This window comes from Euprymna scolopes, chromosome 12 (assembly GCF_053919585.1).
Source record: "Euprymna scolopes isolate OS-2025 chromosome 12, ASM5391958v1, whole genome shotgun sequence".
In the NCBI taxonomy this organism is placed as follows: Eukaryota; Metazoa; Mollusca; class Cephalopoda; order Sepiida; family Sepiolidae; genus Euprymna; species Euprymna scolopes.
Genome location: NC_136493.1, coordinates 46,130,120 through 46,145,828, shown reverse-complemented (window position 1 = coordinate 46,145,828; position 15,709 = coordinate 46,130,120). Strand labels below are relative to the sequence as shown.

General features: G+C 32.4%; 1 protein-coding gene across 2 annotated transcripts in view; it reads left to right on the top strand.

Moving 5' to 3' along the window:
* Nucleotides 1-13,189, top strand: part of LOC145291263 (ubiquitin carboxyl-terminal hydrolase 47-like) — a 173,713-nt gene extending 160,524 nt beyond the window's left edge. For both annotated transcript variants that reach the window (XM_080136872.1, XM_080136873.1), the window contains exons 31-35: nt 2,028-2,158; nt 3,480-3,527; nt 7,596-7,726; nt 11,070-11,141; nt 12,576-13,189. In XM_080136872.1, the coding sequence (XP_079992998.1) occupies nt 2,028-2,158; nt 3,480-3,527; nt 7,596-7,726; nt 11,070-11,141; nt 12,576-12,813 (620 nt within the window). In that variant the 3' untranslated portion in view covers nt 12,814-13,189. The remainder of the gene's footprint in view (nt 1-2,027; nt 2,159-3,479; nt 3,528-7,595; nt 7,727-11,069; nt 11,142-12,575) is intronic.
* The last annotated feature ends 2,520 nt before the right edge of the window (nt 13,190-15,709 follow it).

Genomic DNA, 15,709 nt, shown 5'->3' with positions numbered 1-15,709 from the left:
TTTTTATTCTGAACAATATCTATAGAGAAACAAAGGGTTTTAAATGTTCCTATTTCTTCTGACCTTGCATGTTTTTCTTAACACTTTAACAATAATAGAATTAAAGTTCAAATTTCTCGAACGTCATGTCTAAGCCAATCAATCAACTATCTATTTTTCATATGGTGTTCTACCTGATGCCAAATATATTGTAGAATTGATGGGCTTTTTGTACTTTAACCCTGCGTTAGTCACCTGGGTGTTCCAAACATGGTTAATCTCATCGGGTGTTTATACACCCAATATAAAAATGTTTACAGTGTTATTTCATAAAATGTAGTTATCCTGCTGGTTCAGGATATATCTACATTCCCTGTTGAACAGTTTGAATCGCTTGTATCTTGATGATATTAATATAAAATAATACAAGAAAATAAATTTTAAAACTAAGGAAAAATTAAGATATTACATTAGCTCATAGTTACAGGACTGAAAGTAATATTTTGTAAATAAAATAATAATCCCATCAAAACTAATGATAAAGAAAATACCAAAACATTAATTCCATATTAAATATTACAGAGTAGCCTAGCGATACATAATATGCACTTATATCTACAAAATTTCATTCTCACTGGAAAAATAAAAAAATATATTAATCATAAAATCATACCTACGTTAGTCAACTGGGGTAACTGGATACCTCAGAAAGACAAAGCGCTGTCTACCTCCAAGGAAAACTGAGGTACAACTGTACCATACCACGTTTGCTATACCCTCTATGAGCCTGGGAGGGAAGAAAAATAAGTTGCCAAATAGGAATTATGAGCACTTAAGCAAAATTGGGTTGATAAAACACCCCATGGAACGAAGCAGTAATTGTGACTCGTTTTGACAATTTAATAAAGGGAGACAACTGGCAAATAACTTTGGTTTTAATGCATTCCCGAAATTTAATTTGCAAAAGAATACTGTCAAATTTTTTTATTTTTAATTTTTTTAAATTTTTACCTATTTAAAATGGGTAAGTTTTTTTTATTTGTTTATCTCTTTTACATTTTTAATTAAGTGAATTTGAGAATTCAAGATTAAAGATATTCAAAAAACCCACAAAAAACAAGCAAAAAAACAAACTATTTGATCAACCTGTGATTTTTGGAATATGACATTTTCGTTCCATAGCGAGCGTGTAAATCAGATTTTTCTGTTCTTTAACTTAAGTCTAATGAAGAACCAAAACAAGTTCCAGCGTATTAGATGGAATTCACTCTGGCTTACAAAAAATGCCTGGGCAGACGTGTCGACATTTCCTGATAGAGGGCATCAAAAACTAATCCCTTTTAAAGTTTTCTAAAATTTGCTTTGTGATTTAGTCACAATATTTAGTTATTAAAATTATACGAAATCGAGTTTAGTTTTGGCAAAACCTCCAAATGATATTTATCAAAAATAAACTCGAATTTTTTAAAGCCCCCCCCCCCAAAAAAAAACAAAACACAAAACAAATACTAAAAAAACAGCATTTTGAAAATTGAAAAACGAAACAAATATTTATTTTTCTTTTTTGACTCGTATTTTTTTACTGTTGTAAAAGTAAACAAAAGGATTTCGATAATAAACTTGTCAGTTAACGCTGAGTCGCGGTTGCTTGAATAGCGATTTATCATCATCATAATGATGAGCAGCAATTAGTCGTACATTCATTTGATCATACATGTTTAGAGGGACAACTGAAAAATAAAGGGGGATAAATTTGCATTCATTTAAAAAGAAAAAAAAACGCAAATCTGTCTCAGTTGCTTCCCTTTCTACTCAATAGTCACACAAGAGTTATGGGACTGTAAAATAAACTTCTTTTTGTAGAAACCTTTTTTCTTTTTTTTTTTTTTTTTTAAATAATTAACTGGATTTTATTCAGTAAATAGAAATTAAACAAATTATAAAAAAAAAAAAAAAAAAAAAAAGGCGAATTATCAAAAGTAAGAAATAAATGGATTTCGTTTTTCTTCATTCTTTTTTTTTTTTTTTTTTTGTGTGTGTTCATTCAGATCCTGAGCAGGTGAAGTCTACATCCCAACTGTCACTGTTTGTCAGACGTTGGCGGACATCCACCTACAAACTGGAATCTTTTCAGGAAGTTATTTTATCTCAGCAGACAACCGAACATTTAAAAGAAAAGGTAACAGCTACCATTTCCTTGGTGCTACGAATTTTATTTAATTTTTCTGATATTTCTAAAATAACTAATATACACTCTTGATCAGAAATTGCTGAAAAAAAAAAAATTATGCTTCGCTAGTGTTTGTTTTAACATTCATTAAAAAAAATCATGAAATTGCATCATTTAATTTTTACTTATAGAAATTATCATTTCTGATGACTTAAAGATAAAATAACCCCCAAATATTGTTGACATTTTATTTAGAGTGAAGGGTTGTCATTATTTACTGACTTACTATTTGCTTTCCAGTGTAAATCTTGTAAAATGCTTCCCCCCCCCCAATTCCGTATCGCAAGTTGAAAATAAAAAGTAATTTCTGTTGACCTAAAGAAAAACATGACATTTTCTTTTCTTTCTCAGATTATTGAAAAGTAGGAAAGGAGTAGATTTAAAAACAAAATTACACCATCAAAAACGTCAGTGGTTAAAAATGAGAACAATCATCACTCTCTAAAAGAAGAAAGAAAACGCACATAACTGGGAAGTTTAGAAAAGAGAAAAAGGAAGGAAAGAAAAAAACTTATAAATTGGTATTGAAAGCTAACAAAAAAAACAAGACATCTGTTTATGATTTGCATTCTTTCATTATCTGTAAGAGGACGGATTTATATTTACAAATGTGTACGCATTAATCTTTATTATCAAGTAGAGGACATAATGAATAAGCAGAGTAGTTGTCTTGTTGTTGACATGACTTCTGTTTCCTATCTAGGTGACACCAAACTCGAATGCACATTTTCTTCCCCTTGAATAGTCTCCCTCATTTCAAAATAATCTGCTAAAGCATTTTGAATTCAATAAATATCTGCATAATTTATGTGTTCACTTTCCTTTGTATGTACATTGTCATGTTCCATAATCATAGCTGAGACAAATCTGATGTCGCTTGGTTCCAGAAATTAAGATTAGACTATTTTAAAATGAATTGTTCCAAAATTGAATTATATTCCATTGACATAAACAGTTTTAGGAATATGTAATTTAAAAAAATATTTTTTTGGCATGCTGTAATTTTTTATGCACATCTAATCGTTCCAATTTTAAATGCATTAAAAAATTGAAATTTAAAGAATATTTTGCTGACAATTATTTTTTGCAATATACTATTTTACAGATTTCAATTGTTACAATAAATTAATAGATTGAAACGTTCATTTTATTTATTTAAAAATAGAAATCTTTAGCAAAATATTAAATACTTTTGCAATAAGAAGAAACAGTAGATATGTAATCGTGAAATCTTTTCTTTTTTAAAACAAAAAACATTTTGTTATTTTAGTTGCATGAACTGAGTGGTATTGCTACAGAAAATATTGAATTTGCTAAGGTAAGCAGTTGCTTTTTATCATCTTGACAATTAGTTTCTTGTTTTTAATTTTCATTGTAAACCATTAAAGATTAATCCTGGCACATATAAACTGCAAGCAGAAACAGAAAAAAAGGAGATAATTGCAATGATTTAACCGTTTTATTGAATACATTGGCATAGTGTTCTTATCCTGTCGGGTAGAAGTCTTGATTTTTGGTATTCTTAGTCATCACCTGTACTAAGGATTAAACTATCAACTTCCAAAAGCCTGTCACATAACTGCTTGTTAACAACCTTTTTTTTTAAAAGTATTAGTTACTTCAAGAGAAATAGTAATCTATATATATAAAAGCGAAAATGTATGTGTGTTCGCTTTTTCTGTATGTCTACAAAAGGCTTTTTTGGCTGTCATTCTCGGTTGGGTCACTCCTTCTTAAAACTTTTTATATGCTGTCTAAATAATAATATCTACGACTAAGGAACTCTAGTCGCAGTTATCTTTAACTTACCCGACTTTTACAAGCTATTTTCGAGATATTTTTTTGATCGCTGCGTAGTGGGGAAAACAGAAACTGACTTCCAGCGCAAAACTAGGTCAAACATCATTCTCACATCTTTCGGTTTATAAACGTCAACTTAACACACTTATCAATTCATCTGTTCCCGTGGTCGGGATGGTTAGGTCGCAGGGTTTTTTCCCCATTTCCTTTCCACATCAAAGGTTCGGGGTTCAAGCCTACCTTTCTACTAAAACTTTTCTTTTATACCTCCAAACACCTGGCCAACATTTTTTTTTTTTTTTTTTTTTTTTTAACGGGGTTGTTTTGATCTACCCCTCCAACACATACCTCCAAACACACGGGCAATGCCGGGTAACCCCCCCCCCCCAGTCTATTATATAAAAGTGAAAAATGTGTGTTTGTGTCTGTGCAAATTTTTTGTACTTCTGGCAAAGGCTTTTTTTTCGAGGGGGGGGTGATCACTAATTCTTACAAGTTTTTATATACTCCCTAGATTATAATACTTCCGATTTACGAAAGGAGGTCGTCTCTCTCTTTTATTTGAGTGACTTTCCAGAAAGCAATTAGCTTTTATCCCTGTGTGGAAAACCCCTCATATCAGACAATTGCTATTCATTTGGACACTTGGGTGCTGGCAACAACCTCGTGGTGAAGAAAATAAATATGAGAGATTTAATTTCTTCACTGACTCTTGACCTAATTATCAGTGAGTCAACAGCTTTTGATTGGTATCGCTAAATTTAAACGCTTTTCACTTCCTTTGTCATCATATTTTCTGCTTTCCTACTAATTTTTTTTTGCTTTTTACACCTCCAAACACCCCAAGCAATGCTGGACATCCCCGCTAGTCTAATATATAAAAGGTAAAATGGGTGTGCACGTTTGTGTATGTCCACGAAAGGCTTTTGCGTCTGAGTTCTTGCATCGGTTAGATTCTGGGAGAAGTTTTCTTATACTTCCTAGATCTTTTTTTTTTTTTTTTTTTTTTTTTTTTTTTTTTAATCGAGTTTTAAAAAAATTCCCACCGTCCCATCATGTTGGCTGTTTTTTTTTTTTTTTTGTATAATTAAAGCGAAACTATTTAAATTAAAATGCAACCGCTGGCCTTCCGCCCGGGTAGTATCTGTGCTGTTATTCGTCCTTGGTCAATGTAGGAGAAACTCTTCATACTGAGATAATTACTATTTAAGTGGATACTGCCAGCTGCTTTTCCCTCCACATTAAAAATGACCTTCGTGGGAGGTTTAAAAGCAATGTCATTTCTGCAAGTCATCTTTTTGACTAACTATGTTAAATTTGAACGCTTTACACTTCCGGTCGTGTCATGGAGTAGGGGTAAGACATCATATTTCCTTTCACTTTCTTTTCCACCTACGCGTCATGGGTTCAAGCCTGCCTGCCTACTAACACTTTTTTTTACACCTCCAAACACCCGAGCAATGCTGGGCACCCAGGCTAGTTCTGTAATAAAATTCTTTTAGATGAGCTTGTGTTTATGGCTACCAAAATTCACACAAAAATACTTGCATTGTGAAATGTCGGTGACCGCTAATAGGGATTTCCTTGTCACATACAAGTCAATCCCTAGTCACGGACCCAATGTGACCTGTGCTTGTCCTTTGCAGGGGATTCTTCGCAAGATATCTCAGCATAGTAGGACCCTTCAGTCGATTTGATCGTAATCACTTTCACCTTCAAGTTGATAGGCTGCTGCATCGTCGATCTGTCATGCTGAAAATGAATCAATTTCATGCACACAAAAGAAAGACAGACTCGATTATATCTATTCTACCGGTTAATGCAAGATAGATGTACAAAATATAAACTGATATATAATTGTTGTTGGTTTTGACAAAACTCTACTGAGTCCCAATTAATAACTCTCGGTTTTGCAGTGGTGACGGTTTGGGAAGAGGGGGGTGGTTACGACCCTTCAATTGTATTTGATTTCACTTGAATCTTAGCTTCAACACTCGATTTTTGCCCAGGGACTCGTTTATGTAGTCAGATCACGGGGTAGGTAGGGCTGCTGCCTGGACCAATCACCACTAATTATGTCACCTCAGGGAAATCCCCTATTCCCCCTATGCGCCCGTGATTCTGCAAACTCTCTCAGGCCTGTTTCTCATGCTCGAGAGGTTAACTCCGTGACCTCTCGGCCTGGTACTGCACTCAGAGGCCAACCAACCCTGAGTCAGCACTCGTTGGCAATGGAAACGAAATTATATTTCATTATGTCTCTCAAAGTGATATCAAGTTGTCATTTTTCACCTAACAATAAAATTTATCTTCTTTCAGCAGGGTTGGATGCCGTTGCTAAGGCATACAACAATACTTAACGAATAAAACATATCTGCCTGGCATTCTCCAGTGTTTTGGGAGCCTCAGCCTCTCCCAGTGGGGAGCCCAATCGCTCACTAGGACGGTCATGCCATAGCATGATATATAGCCTAATACTTCAAGTTAACAATCAGTGCTGATAGTTCTGTAATATTACCTACCTTTTTCTGCACATTTACACATACTCTCACCAGAGGGCGTTTCTGACTAAAATTCTCCTTTTTGCAATGGTAGAGCGCATAAGAATCCTTGATATAAAATGTATGCACAATAAAATTCACACTTTTTTCCGGTCTCACAAGCACACGTGCACTATGCACACATATTTGATGTCAGACATTTTCCACAACGTCAACACATCACACGCATGCACACACACACACACTTGTACAGTCTTTTCGAACTTCATTGTACGCATTTTTATGGGCAAGATCTCAATGCAAATAGTGTTTGCGAGGAATAAATGTTTTTTGCATACATTATCTTTTCCCTATTGTTTCTTTATTTTATTTGTAAATTTTTGTATTAGAACATGTATAAGAGAAACGATGCCCAAATGTTGGCTAACTCCCGCAATGGTGTCGCAGACATAATATGAACTTGCAATCAGTGAACTCCCGCAGTCTTCTGAAGGTTAAAGATTTGATTTTTACTACTGGAAATAATAACAAAGAATAACAAATTAACGCTTCCATCTGGCCATGGCTGATGGAATGAGAACAATCTACCCTTATGGATTAAATAAAGCGTTCAGTTTGAAAAGATCTTATCAAGAAGCTTGGTGGTTACATCGGCCAAAATTTTGTGAATATAATAATCAAGATAAGATCGTAGTTTGAATGAAATACAAATTAAGTAATGTAGCATTTTTGAAAAAATTATTTTGCATAACTATTTAGGAAATCAGCATTTTTTTTTCTGTACAAATTCAGTAACGTAGCATTTTTGCTGATTTAAATATTTTATATAACCATATTTTTAGGAAATCGACATTTTTAAGTAATTTTTTTAGCAGACCTCACCCCTCTTCATAAAAACACATTTTTCTTCAATTTAAAAACACCAAATTATTTTACCCTCAGTATTTAGTCCATAGCCAAACAACAGTAAAGAACTCATACTTTTCTAAACAGGACACATAAGATTTAACTATGGGTTGTTTTGCTTGCAATTTTGACTTGCATAAAAACATAGTTTTTATTTATTTTTTTAATTTTCTTTATAGGCGCGAGGAACATTTCCATGTGATATTCCAGTGTTGTCTATACAGACAGAACTGGATTGGAATCCACAAATTACATCTCTAAGCACTTGGCCCCTCTCTATCTGTGATGATGGTAGTGTGATCTTCTATAGGTGAGTATCCCTTCCCCTCCCCACTCTCTCTCTCTCTGATGTCATCTAGCAGAAACCTTTGAAGATATGCAAATTCTTTTTCACTTCTTCGCCTTTGAACCAGGATTAAAGTATAGTAACTGTTCTGTCCTTAGTTGGCGGAGGAGAGATTTTTCTAGGCAATTTTCTTTTTCTTTTTTTTCTTTTTTCTTTTTTATTTTTAATCTTTGTCCCAATCTGGGGTTTCCCTTTTAATGGAGCTGGATTTTCAAGCGTCTTCGCATCGACCTTGTATCTAACGTTGGCTCTTCAAGTAAATAAGGGCATTAAAATCTATTTGATATTGAACAAATAAATCAATTATTGCTTTTAGAATTCTGTGATAGAATGATATATGAAGGTCAAGATTAAAAGATATATATATATATATATATATATATGGTTTGTAGATGTGTATGGCAAGGTTTCCTTCCTCTTACCTGTCTTGTACCAAATGTACTTAAGCTTTATTTTTTTTCATTATTTTAAGGTTTCTTTATTGCTATATAATTTAATATGTTAATTAACATGTCACAGAATAGTTAAGATAGTACTATACTATTTTTCTTTTATTTGGAATAATTTATTTTTTAAAATTTACATATTAGTAAAATAGTAACTCGATTCTATCTACATTTCTTATTAAGGAAGTGGTATTTTCCATTGGAGAGCTATCTTGTTTTTAAATCTGAAAAACTGTTATATAGTAAACAGCTGACGATCACCATTTTTTATTTAACAATTTCAATTGTTTTTTTTTTGCATTTTCACCATTATATAATTGTAATGATACACAATATTATATCTTGTGTAATCGTGGATTTTCTAGTGGAAAGCTGGTTCATGCAAGTGTTAAGTTTGTAATATGTTGAATTTAGTTAATAATTCTAGGAATTTAAATTTTAAAATTTTATTTTAGTATTCTTTTTTCATTAAAAACTCTAATAAGCTTCTTTACACACACACACACATACAAATAAAAAAAACAAACTCAAACCAATATATTAAGCCATTTGTACTGTCATTTGTTTCATCGTCAGCTATATTTTTCATGTATGGGTCTGTCTACAATACCTTAATTTACCTATGCATCAATACAGCTGTAGTTGTATATCTTGCTTATTATTGGTGGTAGATAAAATTTGAATTTAGCCCCTGAGATAGATACTTTCATGCCCCCAGGCTACACACTAATATATATATATATATGTTCTCTCTCCCATGCCAGAAATGCATCAAAAGTGTTGTAATGGTTCATTCCTCATAATCATCAGACATACACCTTAGATTCTAATCTGATTCCGTAAACAAACATCTGGCAAATGCCACACTAAATCAATACAATAATCAATACTGCATAAAAAACACTCCGATCCCAGTTAAAATACTGCTGTATCTTACTGCATTTCACTTATGCCCCCATCTTTTGCATTTTTACGTCTTTATCACATTGCATGATTCTTCAAATGGCTATGCACATGCGTAAAACATTTTGTTGTTGTTGTCTCATTTCTTATGGTTTTTGTGTTTATTTCAGTAAATTTAAAATCTTTACTTTTGAAGATGTTTGTAGATTTGACGAAACTGGTAAAGTTCTAATTTTTTGATGATTATTTCTGGTGTTTAATTTGTTTTTCCTTTTGTCTGTTTTAACACTTTGTCTTCATAGTATTTTATGATATCATGCATTTTATTAGCTCTCTCATATATATATATATATATATATATATATATATATATATGCAAAAGTTATTGACCCAGGAACACCTGTTGAATATCCATTTCTACATTGATTAGGTTGAAGTAAACAAGATATTGCACCCTGGTATTTAAGACAGATACCACCTGTTTGGCTGGGAGAATAACATCCAGCTGCTGATACAAACACCACCTGCATAAAAATGGAAAGAATGCATTTGCTAAATAAGCAATCCATGGCTGGAAATTGACAATTTGAATGTATTTTAATGCCAAGTAATATTTAAATGAAGATCCATCAATGGCATTGTTCGAAAAAAGTGAATGACATGGTTTGGATATGTTCATCAGCTACCAGACTCTAGCTATGTTAAAAAAATTATACAAAGATAGATTAAACCTGTTTATGCATAGCTCTTAACTAGTTGACAGACTGACCAATGGGCAGGCTGCCCAACCAACACATCAACCAAATAACCACAGGGTTCACACAAACTTGATAGGTCCTTGAATTTTGACTTTTGCTTTGAAAAGGCCTTATTTCTATTATTACTTTGAAAAATTCTTGAAAATATGGAAAATGTCTTTAAAAGGACTAGAAAATTGTAAAAATTTGTGTCGAAATATTAAAATTAAATACTATTAAATTATTTTTGTAAAATTCCAAAAATAAAATCAAAATACATTTTTCTGAAATTACATTATATTGCGGAGTTACATCCTTTTATCATGAATCTGGTTTTTACTTTTAAATTTTGAATTTCGGGTATTGTGGATACACGAGTTATTTCCTGTTATCATAAAACTACTTGATGGGTAGTTTCGTGATGAAGGAATGTAACTCTTGTATTCACAATACTGGAAATTCAAAATTAAAACGAATTCAGCAGAGACACATTCAACAATGGGAAAAACATTTAATCGTGCTTGGTTGGCCAAATATATGTGGGTCAGGGAATGTAAATATGATTGTCAACAGGCATATTGTTGTGTAAGTAAAAAGACATTTGTTTGGAGCAAAATGGATGAAAGTGCTTTGAAGTTGCACATGGCTGGCACTAAACATAAAATGAATGAATGCGCATGTTGGAATTGGCACTCATATTGACAAGTTACAATTTTATTCCGAAACCAACCTCAACCGACAACCTCAAATCAATGTGTGAAATTTCAGCCCTGCTACAAACCAAAATCTGGTTTGGATTTCGCTTGTTGTATGTTATGTTCATATAAATAACTGTGACCTTTAAAACTGCTTCACGAAATGGAGATAAATTATTTTTATTGATATTTTTTTTATTTCTTTTATCATGGATATTCTTTGGTGCCACCAAATCAGGCCGTCTGGAGATACTGAATTCCTCACTTAAAATACACTAAATGTTGATGTTATTGTTTTTAAAAAAAATTCAATCATGTTTTGCAAAGTCGAAAATAAAAACAATTTTTCATTACAAAACAGCCAAACCAAATACCATGGATAAATATTTGAAGATATAAAGAACTTGAAGCATAAAACTTTTTTTCCCCCCAAGATTTCCAGATTTGACATTCAATCACCCGAAAAGGGTTGACATGATGTCATGCAAAACAAACCAAATCGTGAATATTCTGATTTTTCGTTCAGGGACAAAACAGAAGAATTAATGGAACTTTCAAAGGAGAAGAAAGAAGAACTTTCCCAAAATGAAAACAACAGGTGAATTTTTTAATTTAAAAATTTTTTTTATTGCTGTTTTAGGGTTAGGGTTGCGATATTCGAATGTCTGTTTCTTTATGGTACTACTTTCAGTCATGTGGAGAGGTGTATAATAATATCACTGGTAAATGGGCCCACGTATATACTGTTAGACCAGATAAAAGGCAAGGGAGAAAGAATAGAAAGTAGTACAATAAGAAGGAAAGAATGAGAGGAGGAGGGATCCAAACTGATTGAATGACACTACTATAAATGGGGAAGAGGTTAATCTTGTTTCCATGCCAACAGCTTCATTAAAGATGTAGTCAAGAGAAATGGAGATGAGATCAAAGGGATTGGTGACCAGAAGAACAATTTATTTTTTTCCCCTTGTTTTCTATTTTGACAGTAAATAGCTTTGGTATTGAATGTATGATGTTTTCGAAAACCTATCGATGAATATTAATATACTGATGCGTGGCCATTTGGGAATACCAGGTGCAGTATATGCGATGACGACAACATCTCTCTACCAAACTTAATGTTTTCATCTCTCTTGACCAGGATATGCATGCAACTGAGGACCATTTGTGAATTGTATATTCCCTAGAAACTTACTTTTTCAGTGGAAGCTGCCCGGAGTGAAAGTGAAGTATTCCCACATCTTCCGATTGGTTCGTTGGCATAGCAATGTGGACTTCCGATCAATTATAAGATCATTTGAGTTTATCATCTGACTTGATCTGGTATTAGTTTTATAATTCTTTCAAATTTTTAATATAACAGAATGAGATCTTAACGGGTTTATAACATCTGTAGGAGGCTTTTGCTTTTGGAAGATGTCACTTTTTTGTAGTCTATCACTCTATTTAATAAAGTGGCAATAGCTCTAGGTTGGTTGAACAAGCTGCTTCGACACAAGGAAGTCACAAGAGAATATTAAATCCAATATATTCCCCTCAGAGGAGGTGATAATGTTAGATTTTTGCAGTTCATTCAGAGAGATGTTGACATCCTCCTGCATACAGTGCCTGATATTCCCAAATGGTCAAACGTCTGTAAGTGACCTGGTTCAACATTGCTTAACTTCAGTGATCTAGCAAGAACCGGTGTCAATGTGATTATGCTGCATATTTCACTTTCTTTAGTCTGTCACTTTCTTTAGTCTGTCACTTTCTTTGATCAGTCATGCTGGACACCTGTTAAAAATGGACATGTTATTATTTCTTTGAGGTGAAGTTCAAATAATCAGAAATCCAAACAACACCCATTTTCTTTTCTTTTTTTTCTTTTTTACCTTTTTCTTGTTTTCTTTTTCTATTTTCTTTTCCTTTCTATTTTCTTTTTCTATTTTCTTTTCCTTTCTATTTTCTTTTTCTATTTTCTTTTTCTTTCTATTTTCTTTTTCTTTTTTTCTTTTTCCTATGTTCATTTTTCTTTGCTTTTTCTTTTCAGAGTTTCTCATCTAATAAACCGGATCTCCAATTCTCCGCGTAAGGAACGCGCACTGAAAATTTACACAGATGACTCTCGCTCATCATCAAGTAACAGGACAACACTTTCGCCTTCGTCCTCGATGCCCACCAGTACCACTACCACCACCTCAACGACAATGTCTGCATCAACAGCACAGCCTCAGGCACCCTCTGCTGTCGCATTAGAAGCTGCAGGTGCGGCATCAGGATTTGACTAGTGCTGCAATCCACAGCCTTGCCCTACCCTCTTTCATGCTTCTCACACCCCGGTCTTCGCCTTCCTTCAACTCTTCCTTACAATTGAAATCTTACAAAAAATGATCCTAGATGAGAGGAAGTGATGGTGGTAGTGGTTGTTGGATGGGTGATGGATGATGTTGAACCATGATTGTTTGACCACTGGAACAATGATAGCAGCGTGTTGATCCCCTTTGGACTTGGGAGGGGGGATGAAAACTTTGGCTATATTGTTTTCTGTTTCTACTGACAATGATACAATTACTGCTACTCTCTACCAGAATGCTGGCAGCTACCTCCATAATTAAAAAAAAAAAAAAAAAAAAAAAAAAAGACAAAGGAAAATTTTTTTTAAAACTCTATTACAAATACATAGTGTATGGAACTGTTTTTCAGGGTATTGTTTCTTTGGGAAGTTACGACAAACGTGTATATAAGATTTGAATCCAACACCTCACTATCTAGAAAAATAAATGGAAACCTAAAACAACATCAAAATATAGAAAGACAAATTCGTATCGAAAACATTTGTACACCAATATTTCTTTTTATTAATAGAAACTTTATCAAAGTGACTATAAAACTTTCATACAAAAGATAGATATAATGGATCTCTCCAAACATGCACATGCATACAAATTACAAATATATATATATATATATATATATATATGAAATTATCGCATCAGATTAAAGTCAGACAAAAATAGCATTTAAACTGACAAATCATACTTTGTATCTAGTTTTCCAATGTTCAGTTATTGTTGTACCATATTATTGGCAATATAATAAAATACTTAATTATAATTTATTTAAAAACTAGCCTTGTTGCCTGGCATTGCCCATGTGTTTGAAGGTGTGTGTTGATGAAAAAAGAAAAATGGTAGTAGGCAGGCAGTCTTGAACCTGTACCATGAAAGAGGAAAAGAACGTGGAAAAAAGTGATGTCTTTGCTGTTGTGTCCATCACCAAACCGGAAGTGGCTAAGGTTTAAATTAAGGCTAGTCAATTGAAAAGAAGGATGACTTTCGAAAATATCGGCGAAAAAAACATCTCCCTCCTTTGAGAAAAGTGGTCTTTTGAGGATGAAGGAATTAATGTTTTAGCCAATTTTTTTATATTTGCCGTCTAAAGGGTCGTGCTTCAAAACGATACCAATCTTGTGAAAATCTGTCACCTCTGTCAAAAGTTTTAGGCATACATGTATATACATACATAGATTTAAACAGACAGGTGAGATTTATATTATAGATTGCTTACTTTGGCTCAGGTGTTTACTAATATAAAATGTTTTTAACAAGTTGTAAAATTTAGAAGATGGATTCAAATTGAAAAAATATTAGTAGTAGGCTAACATTTTATTTCTTTCAAAACAAAAACTTTATCAAAGCGACTAAAATGTATGTTTTTGATCGCTTTGATAAAAGATGTCATAGGTTATGAAAAAGTGAACAAAAATATAATTTCTGATCACTTTAATATTGTTTCTATTAATAAATAAAATATTAGTTGATTTAATGTTTTAAATTTAATGTCTTCCATATTTTGCAGTGGTTCCATTTCTTGCCATTTATTTTTGTATGCAAACACACGCACACACACTATATATATATATTATCCTAATGAATTTTCAAAGTAAGACCCAAATAGCATTTAAACTGAAAAAATCTTACTTAGCTTCTGACTAGCCGATTTTCATTTGTTATTGTTGTACTGTTATTGGCAATATATACTTAGTTGATTTATTGGCAATATATACTTAGTTGATTTATTGGCAATATATACTTAGTTGATTTATTGGCAATATATACTTAGTTGATTTATTGGCAATATATACTTAGTTGATTTATTAAAAATATATACTTAGTTGATTTATTGGCAATATATACTTAGTTGATTTATTAAAAAAATATACTTAGTTGATTTATTAAAAATATATACTTAGTTGATTTATTAAAAAACTACTTAGTCAGAACCAGATGGCTGCTAATATGAAGCATTTTTAAATAATCACCTAAAAATGAAAATCAACACGAGGGATAACTCAATTTAAACTGAAAAATAGGATCTGCCTGTCTTAAGTTTAAAAAATATACAAACATTAAAAACATACATGACTCTGCTGCATCCTGGGCAACACCGGGCACATACAACTAATATCTGTCTGTGTTTATTTGGATATATATCGTATGGCCACTTTGATATTGCAAACTGTACCCATATTATGTTAGTACATTTCATTTAGGTGATATGCTTAGATATTTTACTTAATGCAGATTTTGTATTTATTATTATAAAGCCAATTCTCTGCTGATTATTATATTGTACCCAATATATAGTGATTTCAAAACTAAAAAAAAAAAATGACTTGGATGTCATCAGCTAAAATAAAAACCAAAACATGTAGCTCTCTAGCCTTATGTGTTACCATCTTACCTAAATTCTACGCATATAAAAAAAAAAACGTTCAAAATATAACTGTATATTTGCACATGCATACAAATAACATGTTTAGTCGATTTACACCTGCAAGTTCCAGTTTTTGTCAATTTTGACCCCTTAGCAACTATTTTATCAGCTAAGGACCAAATCAAATCTGTTCAGTAGGTCCTAATCCTCCATGTATTAAGTTTCAAGTCTAGACAAAAAATTGACAGGATTTTGGAAGAGACTGTTCCTTATATAAGGTCACTTTTATTTTATACATACATACACACACACACATATATATATATATATATATATATATATATATATAATTACACTTACTGAACCAAATATCCTACTAATTTAGCAGCTGTTTATAATTTTTCGATACGATTAAGAGTAAAAATACTACCTAAAAAAGAAAAATACAAATTGATAAACTTTTAAGGT